Here is a 19,821-nt window from a genome sequence, read left to right on the forward strand (position 1 = left end):
AACTGACCCAGCTGAGGCTCGAACCAGCAACCTTCTTACTGTGAGACGACAGCACTACCTACTGCGCCACTGCGTCACCAATAAAAATTATAAAAGTAATAAAATTACCTACAAATTTTCTATGAATTTTTTTTTCTTTCTCTTGATTTTTCCTCTTTTTAAAAAATTTGTATTAAATATTTTTCTGTAACATAAATTTGGGTGTACTAGTTTTTGGATCGTTATTTTGCTGGATAAGCTCCAGATTTGGTTTCAGTACTGACTAATCTAATGTATATGGACAAATATTGTATAGCTTCTTATTAAAAAAATTAATTTAAAAGATAGATTTGTGAGGGGTGTACATATATATGTTGAGCACCGTATATTGATAAATAAAACATTTTAAATTTGCATAATTTAGCATCTCTACTATCTTGTTTTATTTTTTTAAATCCCAAGCATTGAAATTAATTAATTAATTCATTCATTTTCTTTTTGGCTTAGTTTTACACAGCGGATGCCCTTCCAGCCACAACCCATCTCTGATAAAATTGAAGTTAATGAACTTAATTAATTAAAGAACCCTCACCCAGTTCCACAAAGAAAGTGCCTGTAGTATGAGAGTAAATCAGTAGCAAATCCCAAGAGCTTGCAAATCTAAATGTGAGAACTTGTGATAATAATTTTTGTATGTGTTTAAATATTATTATCACAAGTTCTCACATTTAGATTAGCAAGCTTATTGGATTTGCTACTGATTTTGTTATGTACATGACAGATTTAGCTACCTTTATAATGTAGCCATTGATCTTTGCATCGCAAAGCTAAAATCTTATTTTATCAACTAAAAGACACCTTTATATGATGGTTCGTGGGCAAGTAAATAAGCATGCTAGATTGATTTTTGTGAGCATATCTGGCAACCCTTGTAACAGACGGGAACTTTCACTGTGGCTGCTGTGGGCGGAGCTCAGACACAGACGCACACTGGATGCACAGTTCTGCTGTTGTGTTCATGAGATATTTTGAAATCGTTTATAAACTCATTTTTATCAGAAAGTATACGTAAATTGCACTGCACTCGCAAGCTCAACTTTCTTATCCTATTACCCAAGTTACTATTAAATAATCAAACGTATTGGGTCGTCTCTATGTTTGGCGTACAGAATAAGATAACGTGTAATTGCAAAAAAGTACAATAATTAGCAATTCGTTTTTAGTCCAAACTAGATTTTAAACCACTTTTGTGAAACTGACGTAGGAAAGAGCATTTTACATAAGGGGTGGACCCCGTGTTCTGTTCTGAACTTTGACACACTTCTCAACCAAGGGTAAGCTGCGCGCATGCATTTAAGTGACATTTTGTATTTTTAACTTTTAATTTTATGCTCAGTTTTGCGACTGTGCGCACTCATTACAGATGTCCGGCTCCAGAAAAGTAGTCGAGTTCTTCTATGATGTTGTTTCTCCGTATTCATGGCTGGCATTTGAGGTATTTCGTGTGTCGCATTTAGTGAAATGGTAAATAGCGATTTATATATTAGTTTAAGATGTTTTAACGTATGTTTAATTGCTTTCATTAGGTGCTGTGTCGCTACAGAAATGTGTGGAACATCGACCTTAAACTGAAACCAGCATTTTTAGGGGGAGTCATGCAGGAGTCAGGTACTAGAGGAGAAATTACATTTCCACATTCACAGAATTTAGCTGGAAAAGTCACATTCAATTGAGGTAAAGTTAGTTTTGTATTCGCACATTCGTTCATTTTAATGCTCCATTTATTGTTTTCTATGCTACTTTGAGTATTCGCTCTGAAATCATTTAATAATGATTTCAAAACAACATTAGCACTATTTAACTGACTTAACAATGTTGTACTTTAATAGTCATTGGCTGATAATATGACTTCCCTATTTAGAATTTGTAAATAATACTTTTCTGAAATTATATTATTAAGGAGAAAGTCTGAATGTGCAAATATAAAACCAACTTTATCTCAATCATTATTCATACTGTCATTGTAAGAAACAAGCCTGTCATGCACCGAGCCATTAAAAACAATATTTCAAGATTCAGTTAAGAGAATGCTTTAATCTATTTTATGATCAGATCCTCTACAAATTGAGAAAAATGAAGACTATATTTTGATTGAAATTAATTATTTAAAAAATATTTAATTTCCGCTGAATTATATCATTACAGTTTACCTAATATACTAAGTATAACATTTTACTATTTTAATTATTAATTTAAATCAAATCTATCTTTTTTCACCAATTTTTTTATCATAATTGTTTGGTGTAATTGAATCATTTTCAGATAATTACTTTTTTTTTTTTTTTTTGTATCTTTCATACTAATGTGTGTCTGTTTATTGTAAGGATATGTTATTTTACCCCTACATCATTAATAAATTTTTTACACAGTTTTTTTTTGTATATTTTTGTAATGCTGTTTTTCCAAACAGTTCCACAGACTCCCCCTAGCACTTCTTTGCAGCCCTCTGGTTTGAAAACCCCTGAATTACAATGTACGTCTTCAAGCTGCATTTTATATGTATATTTACATGCTATGCTGATGATACCCAGCTATACCTCTCTTTTCACCCTGATGATCCCTCGGTTCCAGCTCGCATCTCAGCCTGCCTGTCAGACATTTCACACTGGATGAAAGATCATCATCTTCAGCTTAACCTCGCGAAAACGGAAATGCTTGAAGTTTCTGCCAACCCGACTCTACACCATAACTTTTCAATCCAGATGGATGGGGCAACCATTACTGCATCCAAAATGGTAAAAAGCCTTGGAGTAATGATTGATGACCAACTAAACTTCTCTGACCACATTTCTAGAACTGCTCGATCTTGCAGATTCGCACTCTATAACATCAGAAAAGTCCGACCCTTGATATCTGAACATGCAGCCCAACTTATTGTTCAAGCTCTTGTTCTCTCCAAACTGGACTATTGCAACTCTCTACTAGCCGGGCTTCCAGCTAGTTCTATCAAACCTCTTCAGCTGCTTCAGAACGCAGCAGCACGAGTGGTCTATGATGAACCCAAAAGAGCACATGTCACTCCGCTACTCACCCGTTTGCACTGGCTGCCAGTTGCTGCCCGCATCAAATTCAAAGCTCTGATGTTTGCTTACAAAGCGACCTCTGGCTTTGCTCCTTCTTATCTGCTCTCACATCTGCAGATTTATGTGCCCTCCAGAAACTTGCGTTTTGTGAATGAACGTCGCCTCGTTGTTCCATCCCAAAGAAGGAAGAAATCACTTTCCCGAACTCTCGCATTCAATCTGACCAGTTGGTGAAATGAACTCCCTAACTACATCAGAACAGCAGAGTCACTTGCTGTCTTCAAGAAACGACTAAAAACTCAACTATTTAGTCTCCACTTTCCCTCCTAATCTGTAACTGCCTCTCTGGCTATACCACTAACTGTACTCTCTCTCTCAAAAAAAAAAAAATTCTAATGCTTTGCTTTTTAGACTTTACACACCTGAAACTTGTCTATAGCACTTATTCACTGCTGCTCTTATAGTTGTGTAAATTGCTTCCTTGTCCTCATTTGTAAGTCGCTTTGGATAAAAGCGTCTGCTAAATGACTAAATGTAAATGTAAATATTTTACAAATAAATCTCAGTTTTTACTAGTCAATAAGACTCAAAAATACCTTGATGATTCAAAATGGTCCATTCTTTACAAAATTATTTTGATACAAGATAAGAAATAAAAATAATTTCAAAGAGTTTATTAATCTCTTATGGTATTTGCTAACTAAAAACTACCCTGGGAAGAATAATCAAACAAAAGCTAAAAGATTAAGGCCTAAAAACTGTACATCATAAAGTATAATGAAGTATAATTTCAAGTGTCTTTTGTTTGTAGGTAACCGGCCTCCTGGAATGGTCCCCAACAAGTTTTTCTACATGACCAGTGATCTGAAGCATGTGTCCGAGTACTTTGGGGTTCCTTTGCATCCACCTTCCAACGTTTTTGAGACAATGTTTGAGAAAGGTATTCAAAACGTTTCCTGATGATATGTATGACTACATGCACAGTACAAGCCATACTTTTTATGTTTAGTAAAATAATGTTTGACTGTGTTTGGAGTACTTTTTATTTAAAGGCATAGTTCACCCAAAAATGAATATAATATAGCTTACATTTACTCACCCTCAAGTGGATATGACATTGAACACAAAAAAAAGATATTTTGAAGAAAGCTGAAACCTGTTGACTTCCATAGAAGGAAAAACAAGTACTATGGAGGTCAATAGTTACAGGTTTCCAGCTTTCCTCTATATATATATATATATATATATATATATATATATATATATATATATATATATATATATATATATATATATATATATATATATATATATATATATATATATATATATAATTATTATTATTATTACTATTATTATTTTTATTTATTTATTATTTTTTTGTGATCAAAAGCAGAAAGAAAGTCATGATAGGTTTAGAACAAGTGAATAATGACATATTTTTTATTTTTGTGTGAACTCTTAACGAAAAATCTAAATAAAGGATGTTCCTGGTTTCTTATTAAATTGCTTCTATCCTTTCTTTTTCTCTTTCTTCCTATGTAGGTTCATTGAAAGCAATGCGCTTTGTGACAGCGGTAGCAGAGAAGGAGAAAGAGGGAGATGTGAAGTTGGAGAGGGTTTCTAGAGAGCTCTGGAATCGAATCTGGAGCAACGATCAAGATATTACTCTGCCTGCCTCATTTGTTGAGGTACACTGTTTTCTTTTAATAAAGAGGTCTCAGATGTAGAAACTGATTAAAAGAACGGCTAGTTAGAATAGATTTACATGTTGATCTTGAGCTCTAACTTCTTAAAATTATAAACATGGAAAACCTCATTCATATTGATGAGAAATTCAACAAGGATCGCTATAGTCAATTAATTCTGCTAATAGACCTTGCAAATTCTTCCTAAAAATAACATAATGATGCTTTCTTTTTTCTGAATTTGTTTTACCCCTCTCTAATTTGGCTCAACATCTCTACAAAATAGAGGATTTCTTATATAGTAAATATACATTCATAACGTTTAAATGTGTGTCTTTCTTTAGGGGAAAATAATTAAGAAAATCTAAATTATGAGCATTTCAATTTCTGAAATTGACCTTAATGTTTATTTTCTTTCAGTTGTTTACAGGCAGGATTAAAGCCAGGCATTTTTACTATTTTAAAAAACAATTTTCCATGAGAATATATTTTATTACTTTATGCCTTGCTCAGGAGAATCATCTCAGCCTTGGTTTTGAGGTGGACATTTATTCACTCTCCACATCAACAATCCAAGTGCTTTGGTGTATGGCCCTACACAATAAATGTGCTATATAAACTCACTGGCCACTTTATTAGGCACACCGTACTAGTTACAAGGTTAGACCCACTTTTGCCTTCAGAACTGCCTTAATCCTTTGTGGCATAGATTCAACAAGGTACTGGAAATATTCCTCAGAGATTTTGGTCCATATTGACATGATAGCATCATGCAGATTTGTCAGCTGCACATCCATGATGCGAATCTTCCATTCCACCGCATCCCAAAGGTGCTGTATTGGATTGAGCTCTGGTGACTGTGGAGGCCATTTGAGTACAGTGAACTCATTGTCATGTTCAAGAAACCAGTCTGAAATGATTCACGTTTTATGACATGGTGCATTATCTTTCTGGAAGTAGCCATCAGAAGATGGGTACACTGTGGTAATAAAGGGATGGAAACGGTCAGCCACAATACTCAGGTAGGTTATTGTGTTGACACAATGCTCACTTGGTACTAATGGGCCCAAAGTGGCCAAGAAAATATCCCCCACACCATTACACCACCACCACCAGCCTGAACTGTTGATAAAAGGCAGAATAGATCCACGCTTTCAGTTGTTAACGCAATTCATTGAGTTGCTGCCATGTGATTGGCTGACTAGAAATTTGCGTTAACAAGCAGTTGGAGAGGTGTACCTAATAAAGTGGCATGTAAGTGTAAATGCACATTACATGTCTTTTCTCTCTGTTTTTCACAGGCAGGATTAAAGGCAGGTCTCACAGCCAGTGAGGTGGATGAATTACTGACCCTCGCCACATCTCAGCCAATAAAAAACAAGCTGAAGAGTGTCACAAGTGAAGCCATTAAGTATAAAGTCGGTGCACTTTCATTTTCTCCTTTCTATCTAAAATGTCTTTGTTGTAAAATATAATAAATGCTCCTTACAGTGACTTTTTTGTCTTCTCCAACTGTTTTTGCAGTGCTTTGGTTTTCCCACAATTGTGTGTCATGTGGATGGGAAGCCTGAGATGTTCTTTGGTTCTGACAGATTTGAGGTCATGGCTCACATCATTGGTAACTATGAGCTTTTTACCTACTACTATAACATATTTAAATCCATAGATTCCTTAGTAATTTTAGAGTATAAAAAAAAATTCTGTCCAGTCATTCTCTTTTTATTTTGTGATGCAGGAGAGAAGTGGATGGGGCCTAATCCTGTCAAACCAATGGCCAAAATGTGATCACCTTTCATTCATTCTCTGTATATTTCAAATATTTCTAAATAAAAAGTGAAAATCGTGTTAATTCACCAAGTTCAAAATCAAAGCTAAAAAATAAATCATGTACACAGAGAATATCTGTAACTATGAATGTTTAAGGACAGAAGGTTTTATCAGTAAGTCTTTTTTGCTTACTAAGGGTGCTTACTTGATTAAAAAAACATTAAAATGATTAACATTTTGAAATATTGTTATAATTTAAAGTAACTGCTATCAAATTTGTTAAACAGTGTAATGGTTTTAGTAGACCATAAGTACATTTAAGTAAAAACAGGTGAAGCAAAGGAAATGGCAATAACATTTGAGATTTGAAAACAGATACAGATACAAATAAAGCATGAGATAGAAGTATAAGAAAACAGCATAAGAAATGGCAATCGGGTCCTTGTAGCACTCTGCAGTTTTTTGTTCAACGTCAGTAATCTCTGTTGTCTTCTTCCAGCGCCATCTATTGAATAAAGTTGGTAGCGAAATAATAGCAGAAGTTTCGGTTTCATTTTAGTCAGTTTGGCAGAGTCGATGCATTACGGTAGATCGACAATACCACAAGGAAACTTTGTGATAACGGTTTACACTTCTTGTCATCGAGGACAATACACTGCAAGTATAATTTGTGTTGGCTGAATTGATAAATGTTACTGTAGTGAGACTTTTCTGTTAAAATATCTTGTTTTTTATTACTTCTCATTGATGTTGGTTATATTAATCGAAATAACGTTTTTTTTGTGACGATAAACAACTGCACAAGACTTAAGTGAGATTAAAAGAGATTTATTTGTGTTTCACAGTTTTACAAAAAAGAAAAATAAAGAACAGAATAATGGACAGAAGGGATGGATCTTCAAACTGCAAACTGTGGTTCTTTATGGATCTTATGTTAGCAGACTGGATGGCTGGCAGCGAGCTAGGCCAGTAGGCCTACAAAAAGGAGTCATTTCTCCAGTCTTCAGTGTCACATTGAAGTTAAATATAGCTGGATTCAGGCACGTCCACAGGTAGGGCTCAATCTGTGCAGAGTGTCCCTTCACTTCTCGATCGCCAACCCCCAGACAAGACTCACCCACCCAGCTCTTTAATCTTTAATTCGCGATCGCTCCCCAACTCACCCACCCCCTCCCACGGTTTTCACTTTAAGCACCTGCCCCTCGAAGGGTCTCTGCACGGCCCTGGCTGGACTATATAAACCAAACATTGGGGCTTTGCATTATAGTCGGCGGTAACAGTACGCCATAAAACAGGCATTACATCCAAATCAGAAAAGCACAACAGAGCACCAGGGTAAGTTAAAGACATGCAATAACAAGACATTTAAATAACACAATGCCACCACAATTGTTACTAAATGCATCTTTTTGTGAGTCAGGTTTTTCTTTCCTCTCGTGAACAGACCGTTTAAGGACTTTTTAAGTAACTTCTATTTCAGGTCAAGTGCATGACTATGCAGTAGCTATCTAACTGCGTTTTACCATCCATCATATATTAAAAAAGTTTTCAAGTTTAATATTGTTCTTATTGGTCAAGTTTCTAAGGTCAAATGTGGAGAAAAAAAAATCTACACTTTACAAAAAAAAAAAGAAAAAGTGCAAATACTTTAACTGCTACAGCTTTTGGAAAAAGTTTGCAGAATTGATATATATTCACTTGATATTTCTTTACATTTGCAAGCTTCCACGTTTCTTTGTGTTTCACTGTTTTGCTGAATTTAAAATGTGCTATTAGTATAATGCTCTTATTATTTCCTCTTGATGAATATGATAAAAGACAAGAATTAGAATAAGAACCATGGATTTCCTTTGTCAGACAAGGTGATGGGGTCATGCCACCTTCAAAACATTAAGTCATTCCTTGGCAAAATATTAATAATTGTTCTTACAATTTTATCAGGTTTTGCTTATAGTGTTGCCTATTAGCTCAATACAGCATGCATCAGAAACTCATTTTTTGGCAGCAGGAATTTGTGTGCTACAGAGAAATGCAAAAAGCTCTTTATAACTTGCCAGCTGATAAAAATAACACATGAAGACATGAAAGACAAGTGACAAGAGCCTTTAGTCAGGCACATTGTTTTGGATGTCTGCCAATAAAGGAAGAAGGATATGTTACCCTAACTAAATATTTCTCCAGTATAAATATAAAGCACCCCCTTTCGAATTTCACTTGTACGAAATTTCTTGATTTTTCAATTTACTTTACTGAATAAATAAAGTGTTTAATTTTATTATCAAAACTTGTTATACACTGGTTACTACTAACAAACAGATTGTTCAAGTGTGCAAACAAATGAAAACAACTAAATAACCAAATACAAACATACAATATAAAAAGAAAATAACACAAAGCAAATGAACAGAATGAGAAGTAATCTTTCTAGTTTTGTGTCTAAAATGTGTTAGGGCACAGTAAATTCATTTGTGGTGAAAACCTATCCACTCTTGGCACTACACAAACATGGACAATAAGCCTTGCAGCTTGACTTTACAGTAAATTTAGTTAACAAACAACTGCTGGTCATGACAAATATGATTATCATTTACAATAATAAATCCTAAAATTGCAGCATTAGAAAACGTACATTTCGTGTCAATAGTAGCAGGTACTGAAGCTCAGAGGATCTCCTGATTCTGACTCCATGTGAATCAGTTTATAAATTCAGTGGATCAAGAAGATGCGTTCGGGTCTGTCCAGGTCGCAAATGAATTGTTTAGTCAAATGTATAAACCAATATAACCAGTTTTTAAATGCAATGCCAGGATGCCATGTATTTGCAATGCAATGGGGCATGGTCATTGTGAGGTTCAAAAGCAGACGACCTAATGGTTTTTCCTTCGTTGTTCGTCATTGTGCACAACGAGCAGTAACTGCTTCATTCTTAATGTCATTCAGGGATGTAATTGCAGCCCTATAGTAGACTGCTAGCCAGTTTTGAGGAAAACATGACACAGCGGGCTTAGTTGTAACAGGGTGTTACAATTAAGCCACACACTATTGGACACCAATTAAACAAACAATAATTTTTTGAATTTTGAGTGTAATGTTTTAAATAAAAATGTTTTTTAATAGAGAATATTTTTAATACAAAAAAATATTTTATTGCTAATGATGCAAATAAATGCATTGTATGATAATGCAAATAGATTCAAATGTGAATATCCAATAAACAAATAAATAAACATACTGTGCTATGTAGAATAAAAAAGAAATGAGCCAATTGCTGATGAGATTTAGCTACTATTTAAAGTAAACTGAATTTAAATTAATTGTGTGAAATCTGCCTTTTTAAGCATGTGTTACAACTAACCCTCTGACTGTTACAACTTGCCCCGCAGGTGGGGTAAAAGGTAACATTTTTACTCCTTGCACTTTTGGCAATACTGTACAGAAACCATTGGTCTGGCGATCATATAACCAGTGCTCATTTGTAGGAGATGCTTGTGTGTTATTGGTAAAAAAACGGTTTGTCTAACCCTATTACTTTGTTCATTATTTGACCAAAACCAAAAAGTGTTACTTTGTGCCTCGCTCTCCCCTAGCCTACTGTGTATAGTAATATAACGATATATTGTGTAGTCCTACAGTGTGCGCGTATGAGGAAGCCGCTGACAATATAGAAGATTATGAAATCTCATTGAATGCGTGCGCGGCGGTGCACTTTTTCCGCTTTTACATTTGTACGACCACAATCGCTCTGTACATTATGAGTAAAGCCGAAAGACGCACATCTGTTATTATCCTCTGGAGGTCATCTGTATGTAACCCAGTCGCTCTCTACGGGCTCACTGGCCTCTAGCTACTATGCTAGACCACCGCTGCAACTCTGCGTTGTGTTGTATGTGTTTGTGAGGTGGTAAACAGGAGATGCAGGCAAAGAAAGGTCCGCGATTGTGACTCGACCATTAATTGGACAGAAGGGAACCTATCAGTGTTGATAACACAAACGCAGTTAAGTCTCAATACAATAAAAGAGATCTCAAAAACATTCACTATTATTAACTACTGCTACTTATATTGTAACACAATTCAATTCAATTCACCTTTATTTGTATAGCGCTTATACAATGTAGATTGTGTCAAAGCAGCTTCACATAAAATGTCGTAGTAAATAGGAACAGTGTAGTTCAGTTTGTAGTGTTTAAGTTCAGTTCAGTTTAGCTCAGTTCAGTGTGGTTTAAAATCACCACTGAGAGAAAATCAACACTGAAGAGCAAATCCAACGATTCTGGGTACTACCAGAAGCCCTGAGTTTTGAGATCTTAAAGAGTGAGTTGGATTGTAGCGAGACAGAAGATTGGTTAGATAAACAGGAGCTAGACTATTTAAAGCTTTATAGGTAAGAAGCAATATTTTAAATTCAATACGAAACTTAACAGGCAGGCACAATGGTTTTGCATGAGCCGTACCTCTCCTTAATCACTTTATAACAAAAATAAAAAATAAACCAACCTTTTAACTCTTCATATTACTCTGCATTTGATATTTAACAGTTTAGTACACAGAATATCTCAGTAAACAGAACTTTTGAGCGTTAATAACAAAGATGTATTTAGATAAGGATCCCACTATCATTAACACGTCTCACCTATCAGTGTTGATAACACTAATGGCTCGTTTCCACTGACTGGTACAGTACGGTACGGTTCGGGTCGGTACGGGTCACCTTTCTCAGGCTTGCGTTTCCACTACCAAGGGTACCCTTTTGGTGGGCGTGGTGTATGACAGAAAGTTTCAGTCGACGTCATTCTCGCTCGAGGAAATGTCTACAATAAAGCTATACAGGTTGCTTACATACCATATGAGAAGCACTTCTCACAAAACAGATGATTTATACACATAAATACTTGTGTAGAAATGTTTATTACTAACTTTTCTATGAACATGAGTTGATTATAACTGCAGATCAATGACAGTGCGAAACAGCCTACTGTAACGTCTGTAATTATATTAAATAACTAAATAAATGAACATATATAAACACATACAGCCTCTTACAGTCTCTGATATGTTACCAACTACAGAAGAACACACACAATCGACATTTCGTCCGTATTTAAAACAACACAAAATATAGCCTACAGTCAGTGTAAACCTCTCATCTGTATTTGCAATCTTCAGCAGCACATGTAGCCTCTGTTAGACAGTAATTCCATCATTCCCAGTTCCTATTAGTCCAAAAGGTGAAGATAATAAGTTAGTTATACATGGCATTTCGTTTATGTTTGCTGAAAAATAATGTGCTCCTTTTTTCCGGATTCTTCTTTGCTTTTTCGCGCTTCACTCTCGCGTTTGTCAGTGTCTGACAGGATCGGGTTTCAAAAGCACGTCAATAATCAAGCATACGTTATTAACATCAGCTCAAGAAGTTTGTTATTTCAGATATAGACGCGCGGTGAACGCAAGCAAGAAATCAAACCGCTCGCACTTCAGACTGCCTCATAAAAAACTATGAGGCACAGGGTAGATTCTGCTCTTCTCCATGGCTTTGTGGCTGTTTATCAAGACGATGACAAGGTTTGTTTAAGCCCGGATCTACCATGGCTCGTTATTATATGTATTTATAATTCCGCTGTGATCTCTCACTGTGTATTTTAAACATGGCGGGTTTTTTGTTTTCATTCTGGCTTGTTGCGTAAGCGAATGAGGTATCTCTGTAAACCAATAGTGTTCAGCTGCGCGTCTAGCTCCGACTTATGGTACCCGTTCTAGTGTTTAGTGGCCCGTTTCCACTGAGTGGTATGGTACGGTTCGGTTTGGTACGCGTTTCCACTGTCAAAAGGCGTACCGAACCGTACCATACCACTTTTTTGGCACCCTTTCGAAAGGGTACCAAACACGAGAAAGGGTACCAAAAGGTGGAGCCACACGCGTAGCTGAACACTATTGGCTTACAGAGATACGTCATTCGCTTATGCAACAAGCCAGAATGAAAACAAAAAACCCGCCATGTTTGAAATACACAGCGAGAGATTATAGCGGAATTATAAATACATATAATAACAGCCACAAAGCCAAGAAGAAGAGCAGATTTACCCTGTGCCCCGTAGTTTTTTACGAGCCAGTCTGAGGCGCGAGCGGTTTTGCTTTTTTTGCTAGCGCTCACGCGCGTCTAACATTTTATCTGAAATAACAAACTTCTTGAGCTGATGATAATAACCTGCGCTTGAGTATTGATGTGCTTTTGAAACCCGATCCTGTCAGACACTGATAAACGCGAGAGTGAAGCGTGAAGAAACAAAGGAGAAGCCGGAAAAAAGGAGCACATTATTTCTCAGCAAACATGAACAAAATGCCATGTATAACTAACTTATTATCTTCACCTTTTGGACTAATATGAACTGGGATAGGTGGAATTACTCTATAACCGAGGCTACATGTGCTGCTGAAGATTACAGACACAGATGAGAGGTTTACACTGACTGTAGGCTATATTTTGTGTTGTTTTAAATACGGACTAAATGTCTGCTATATGTAGTTCTTCTGTAGTTGGTAACATATCAGAGACTGTAAGAGGCTGTATGTGTTTATATATGTTCATTTATTTAGTTATTTAATATAATTACAGACGTTACAGTAGGCTGTTTCGCACTGTCTTTGATCTGCAGTTATAATCAACTCATGTTCATAGAAAAGTTAGTAATAAACATTTCTACACAAGTATTTATGTGTATAAAGCATCTGTTTTGTGAGAAGTGCTTCTCATATGATATGTGAATGACCCCTACAGCTTTATTGTAGACATTTCCTCGAGCGAGAATGACGTCGACTGAAACTTTGTCATACATCACGCCCACCAAAAGGGTACCCTTGGTAGTGGAAACGCAAGCCTGAGAAAGGTGACCCGTACCAGTCAGTGGAAACGAGCCATAGTACCCTTTCGAAAGGGTGCCGAAAAAGTGGTACGGTACGGTTCAGTTCGGTACACCTTTTGACAGTGGAAACGGCCATAAAAGTGTACCAAACCGAACCGTACCATACCACTCAGTGAAAACGGGCCAAAACAGAGAAAAATATGACGCACTACGCACTTATCAACACTACGGTATGCCAAGAGGCTCCGTGTATTGCACTCAGTTTACCGCCCTTCACCCAGTGCAAACACAGATACACGGAGACTGGAGCGCGAGCGCAAAGCAGCCATGAAGATCAGTCGAGTTATCAAGCAGATCGCTCGGCTCGTCTGTGTTTGTACTCGGTTAACAGCGGAGGGAACTGACGACCTTCTCGGCCAATCACAAGCATTTCTGTTGAGCACGTGAACACAATGGCAAATCAGTGCTGTTTTAAGAAAGCCATCAACAGTGCCTCAAATGTTAACGGGAAATGGATGGTTTTTCTTTTAATTCAGTATCGTGACAAGTCTAATATAGTGAAAGAATCAGTTCATTAACTCGAGTTTGATAAATGGCATCTAAAATGAGTGTTTAGGAAAGAAAACGTTAGCTAACTGGTGCCATTTCCCTTAAGCTGAAAATGAGCTCTGATATCCCTTTTTATTTTCACCATTCATTTAGAACGGACCTTCGGGTCACTCGGAAGGCAGTGAAATTATTAATTTGTGTCACTTTCTCTTCGCTGATAAGATATACAGCCAGGTGCACAACGTTCCAGTGTAACTCCCAACGATACTTCCGGGTTTCTTCCCACCGCAGCCTCGATTTCGCTTTTAAAAATGGCGGCCGCGTGAAATCAGTCTATTTAGTGCTACAGCCTAGCAGTAGGTGATTGTCTTCAGAAACATTTTTTGTTGTACTGCTTGAAGGTCTCTTCACATTCCAAGAGTAGTTAAACTAAATTATCTAACTGTGTTTATATATATTTTTATATTTTTTATATTTATATAAGGCATAACACTAAAAAATGTTCATCTAATTAAATATTGTCGGGCCAACATCTCCCATAATTCTGATAAGTAGCTCAAACCGTCTGTCAGTAAATGCAAATTTGAGCTACTGCGCACCTGTTTGTATGCATACATGTGCTGCGCGTTCAAGAGAGAGCGAGCACGAGCGGTAAAAACTAACTGTTGAACTATAGCAATAGTATTACCACAAAAGATTAATAATTAACAACATTAATATTTACTATAGTACTGTTAAAAACCCTGTACATGCCAATAGACATGTTTGTTTTAAATTACAAACGCATATTTCAAGGAAAAAAACTATGGTTCAACAGTTTTGATGTCATTGTGAACTTCAGCTTCTCATTAAATGTTAAAATGTGCTTATTTATTACAGATGATCAGTTCTGGAAAGGTGATCAAGTTGTTCTATGATATTTCCTCTCCTTACTCCTGGCTGGCATTTGAGGTGCGTAGTGTTTTCTGGGTTAACCCTTACATTGCATTAAGGTGCACATTTGATCAATGCTTTTCTTTGCAATCAAACCCACAACCTTAACATTCTCATACTCTACCGTTTTAGCTACAGAAAGGTTTAAATTAGATAACTGCCATTTTGTATGTTTGTATTTTTTGTTTTATTTTTTGTTAAGGTGCTGTGTCGTTATAAAAATGTTTGGAACATGGAACTCAAGTTGAAACCGGCATATTTAGCAGGCGTCATAGATGGCTCAGGTAATGGAAATGACCTCATTCCAATCTGTACACTACAAAATATTAAAATATAAAATTCCCAGACAGTAAGTGTAACTATTTTATGATTATACTTATTTTACAAGTGTACTTAAAATGTCTATTAATCATAACATACATTTTCACTATTTTGTAAAAACTTATTAAAATTTGTTCTTTTCATAGGGAACCAGCCCCCTGGATTAAACACTAATAAGCTCATGTACATGACTTCAGATCTGATGCTGCTGTCCCAGTACTTTGGGGTTCCAATGTATCAAACTTCAAAACTTAGCAAAAAAGGTCTCTCAGAAAATATTTCTAAAGTATTTTTTTTATTGTTGAGAAAGAGTTTTATCCCATTTAGACATGTAATTACAAAAACGTAACCCATCTGTTTGTTTTTTTGCTTAAACCAAATCTGCAGTCACTACCATCATTCACATATTTCCTGGTTCCCCTTGAAGGAAAATGATGGAGCACGGGGTGCTGGAATCAATTCAATTCATCTTTATTTCTATAGCGCTTTTACAATGTAGATTGTGTCAAACCAGCTTCACATAGAAGATTATAGTGAATTGAAACTGTGTCAGTTTAGTTCAGTTCTGTTCAGTGTGGTTTAATATTCACTGCTGAGAGTCCCAACACTGAAGAGCAAATCCAACGATGCACACATTTCTTTTATTCTCTTTTTTCTCTTTGTCAAATTAGACTCTGTGATTCCGATGCGTTTTGTGACCGCGGTGGCAGAGAAGGATAAAGATGGTGGTGATCTGGTGGAGAAGGTTTCTAGAGAGCTCTGGAAACGAATGTGGAGGACTCATCAGGACATAGTCCAGCCTGCTTCACTCACTGAGGTATACTATACCCAAGATTAAGAAATGAAATCAAGATTACACACGTGGATATTCCAAAATGTATTTTAGCACTGACATATACTGAACCTGTAACAAAGACAATAATAGAAACTATTTTGTTCTGTAAAACCCTTTTGATTTCCTCAGGTAGGAATAAAGGCTGGTTTCTCAGCTATTGAGGTGGAAGACATTCTGACCCTTGCTAAATCTCAGCAAATCAAAGACAAGCTGAGAAGTATCACAAATGAAGCCCTGGAGTATAAAGTCAGTGGGGGTTTCTTGCATGTCTGGTGTTAGCAAAATAAGTGGTAATAAAACATACTAACACAATTTTCCCTTTGTTTTTAGTGCTTTGGTTTACCATTCATTGTGTGTCAGGTTGACGGGAAGGCTAAGGTTTTCTTTGGTTCAGACAGATTTGAGCTTATGGCATATTTTCTTGGTAAGACTTAAAATTGAAAGAAAATGGTCTAATATGTGCAAGACTCTCCAAGTTTCTAAAATGCACCAATAAAAGCACTAAATGCATTTATTTATATTCTTCTCTCACAGCTGTCATCATTGCTGTGTTTAGGATGTGCATGGAGTGTTTGAAAACAGTAAACTGTCACCAGACTTGCACATTGAACAATTGCATGTATATATTTAGTCATATGCATTTTTATTGTAATTGCACCTTAGATATAATCACCTGTATTTGTAGTCTTACCTCAGATGCAATCCCTATCTGTAACATTCAGTTGTATAGCCCATTGGAACTGATAGTCATGAACTAAACAAAAGACCAGCCTTATTTAATACGCTTTTGTATGGCATCAACTACATATTGTGTATTCCAGATTCTCTAGTGGAAGGTTTAAGCAGTGCCGTATTCTTTGTTTGTAACTAATTACTAGTGTCTGGTGTTGTCCCAAAGACTATGGGTTAAAATACTTTAATAGCTGACAACATCACTACTAATGAATTAAGCTTTCTTCACATAAGAATTCTGGTCAAGCTTACTTAATATATTTATCAGAATGATCAAATACAATGGCTGGCACCAAATGATTTCTTTGCCAAAATTTGCTTAAATTAAGTGTGCCATGTAGGATTGGGCCAAAAGGATAGTGCTAATATTGCACACTAAATCTACGCTGCATATGATGAGATACACTTAGGTTGCTATTTATTTCATCTTTTGTTTGTTGGTTTTTATATATTTATTATTTTATAACTTTTTTTAATTTTCCAACGCCAGTTTTTCTGATAATGTTTTAAACCATTGAAATATATATAAAAATAAAACCTTTAACTGTAGAATATTGAAATCTTAGGTCAAAGGTTTGAATTTTTCACTCATTCTTTCTTTTGTCTTTTAGGGGAGAAGTGGTTGGGGCCTCACCCTACCAAGTCCACAGTGTAACGCTGCACCTCCAAACTGTATATTTTAAGCAACCTCTAAATAAACATATTCAAATTCATATGCCATTAAGTTGACGATTTCTATTCCAAATCATTAACACAGTGTATTTCATGCACATTAAGTCAAGAGTCATGCCTGTTTGTCTAAACCTACTAGAGAAAATTGGTTTCATAAAAAAAAAGTTTTTTGAAATGACACATTGTCAATTGTACAATTGTAATCCTCTCTGATAGCTAAATAGTGTGTTTAGCTGCTCTTTATTAACATAGGGATGTTAAGAGAGTGTAGAGCAGGGATCCCCAAACCACAGCCCGTTGGCCATATATGGCCCACCCCCACATTAGGACCGACCCTGCTAACTATGCCGGAGACATTTAAAAATATATACTTTTAATATGTTTTACTCATATCATATATCAAATATTTTACAGTGTTTTTGTATAAGAAGATTTTGTGTTAAATACAAAATAAAGAATAAATAATTTCCCTAAAATTGTTGACCGCTGTGTGCTGACACGGTAACAGGTGTTCAGAAATTTTCTGTGACTAAGATATTCGGTGATGATAGGTGGGGTATACGTGAATATTCATGAGTTTTTTGCCTGAGTGTTCCTAAAAAATTCTGTGAGTTTACAGAAAATTTTCAACAAGGTAATTGATTTTTTAACAATATACGATGTTAAGTTTCGTAAAAAATAATTTGTCATACAGAAAATGTTAGAAATTGTGTCATTGTGGTACGTTTAATTAAATATTTTATTGAGTAATGAGATCATTCTTCTCGGATCAGCTTTTTAAAAAGGTAAATATGTTTCAGGGAACGATAAATGAAAATTCACATTTTCTTGAGTCTATGTAATAGCTTTGTCAAAATGTATCAGTTTTGCCAATAAAGTTTATGGGGAGTTTACATTGTCATGTCCTCATCACTTCACTCACACACACACACACACACACACATATATATATATATATATATATATATATATATATATATATATATATATATATATATATATATATATATATATATATATATATATATATATATATATATATGCGCATACAGGGATGGGCAAAAATACTGTGAAATGTATTTTAAAATACTACAAAAATTTTTTACAAGGAAGCATGAAATTTCTTCGCAAACCTTGCATCAATTGTTACACCCTCGGCTCGTTCCTGCAGTCCTAGTCACCGCTGTCCCTCACCATCCACCACACACCACACGTAAATCCTCACCTGATTACTGATCACCCCCACCTGCAATCACCACTCATCATAAATACTCACCTCACTCAGTCTTTGGCTTGAATCAAAGATGCATGGTTCTCCTCTCCTTCTCTCCTGAATTCTCCTGTTCTCCTTCTCTTGCGAATGCAGTTGCACCTGTTTCAGGGAATGGACTATTCTTATGTTGGCGTTTAACCAAAGTACTGAGCTTACAACTATTGTTGTTGCTACATTTGAATAAACGCCCTTGAAGTTTTATCCTCTTTTGTCTTCCTTGTGTGAGCGTGACATCAATAGGCCTCTTGAAATCAATCTCTTCATTGTTAAACTGACTCTGTGATGTAGCAACAGTGTTTCTCTAAGCAAGTTTAAGTCAGCTTCTCTGCCACCTCATTCTCCTCTACTCCTGTACACAAGGAAGTGTAAAGGTAGTCTAAAGTGTTTGACCAGTCTGTGTAGACTGGAGTATTATTATATATTTGTTTAATATGCTGTATTGTTCCACTGAGATCTTTAGACAGACATCTTTCCTCTTCATTAACTATACAGAGCACCTGCAGATCAGCTATACTGGCATTTGAAACAGTGCTGTAGGTGTCGCCACTGTAGGAATTATTTTAGTGTTTGTCTTATTTTCTTGGCATCTACATTAGCAATCCATCTGCGTTTCCACCTACAGCACTGAGACTGATGATGATTATGTGCTGTAGGCTCCACATCCCGGTTTTTGCACTGATATTTTATTCCATCTCATTAATTTAAGCAAAGATGCTGATGCATTGTACACTATAATGCCGTTAAATATTGCTGGTCTTAGATTTCTATTTTCAATGATTGTTGACTTGTTCCCAAATATACCCATGCCATGCTATTTATCTTTTATTTTCTTTATATTAACCACCTTCAATATTAATCAATTTTCTGTTCTGACCTCAAGCTTAGGCAAACAACTGAGAAAGCATCAACCTGAGGCTGCATTTTTAAGATGTCATTATGTACACTTTTTACAAAGTCATTTACAGTATCTTAAAATACAAAAATACAAGAGCCTTAAGTTTTTTGATATAAAATATAATATATTAACACATTTTCATAAACCCTATCAAATACAAATGACAAAATAATATTTTGCGTTTGAAATGCATATATATATATATAGACACACACACACACACACACACACACA

At 35.8% G+C, this 19,821-nt stretch overlaps 2 protein-coding genes across 5 annotated transcripts; both read left to right on the top strand.

The window, feature by feature from the left end:
• The first annotated feature begins 941 nt into the window (after positions 1 to 941).
• On the top strand, positions 942 to 6,603 carry gstk1 (glutathione S-transferase kappa 1). Its single transcript, XM_056476277.1, has 8 exons — positions 942 to 1,313; positions 1,403 to 1,474; positions 1,566 to 1,647; positions 3,874 to 4,002; positions 4,608 to 4,753; positions 6,052 to 6,168; positions 6,275 to 6,368; positions 6,486 to 6,603. Exons 2-8 carry the CDS (start codon positions 1,403 to 1,405, stop codon positions 6,533 to 6,535), a joined length of 690 nt encoding a protein of 229 aa, XP_056332252.1. The 5' UTR covers positions 942 to 1,313; the 3' UTR covers positions 6,536 to 6,603.
• A 1,016-nt stretch (positions 6,604 to 7,619) lies between these two features.
• LOC130243956 (glutathione S-transferase kappa 1-like) lies at positions 7,620 to 18,312 on the top strand. 4 transcript variants are annotated; one of them, XM_056476274.1, is made up of 8 exons: positions 7,699 to 7,852; positions 14,806 to 14,877; positions 15,062 to 15,143; positions 15,327 to 15,443; positions 15,852 to 15,997; positions 16,145 to 16,261; positions 16,346 to 16,439; positions 17,359 to 18,312. In XM_056476274.1, the coding sequence occupies exons 2-8, from the start codon at positions 14,806 to 14,808 to the stop codon at positions 17,400 to 17,402; spliced, it is 672 nt and encodes a 223-aa protein (XP_056332249.1). In that variant the 5' UTR covers positions 7,699 to 7,852; the 3' UTR covers positions 17,403 to 18,312. The 4 variants fall into 4 exon arrangements, with proteins under 4 accessions (XP_056332250.1, XP_056332251.1, XP_056332249.1 ...); XM_056476275.1 differs by lacking the exon at positions 16,346 to 16,439 and having other exon boundaries at positions 7,620 to 7,852; XM_056476276.1 differs by lacking the exon at positions 15,327 to 15,443 and having other exon boundaries at positions 7,695 to 7,852.
• Positions 18,313 to 19,821: the final 1,509 nt, after the last annotated feature.

Source organism: Danio aesculapii, chromosome 16 (assembly GCF_903798145.1).
Source record: "Danio aesculapii chromosome 16, fDanAes4.1, whole genome shotgun sequence".
Taxonomy (NCBI): domain Eukaryota; kingdom Metazoa; phylum Chordata; class Actinopteri; order Cypriniformes; family Danionidae; genus Danio; species Danio aesculapii.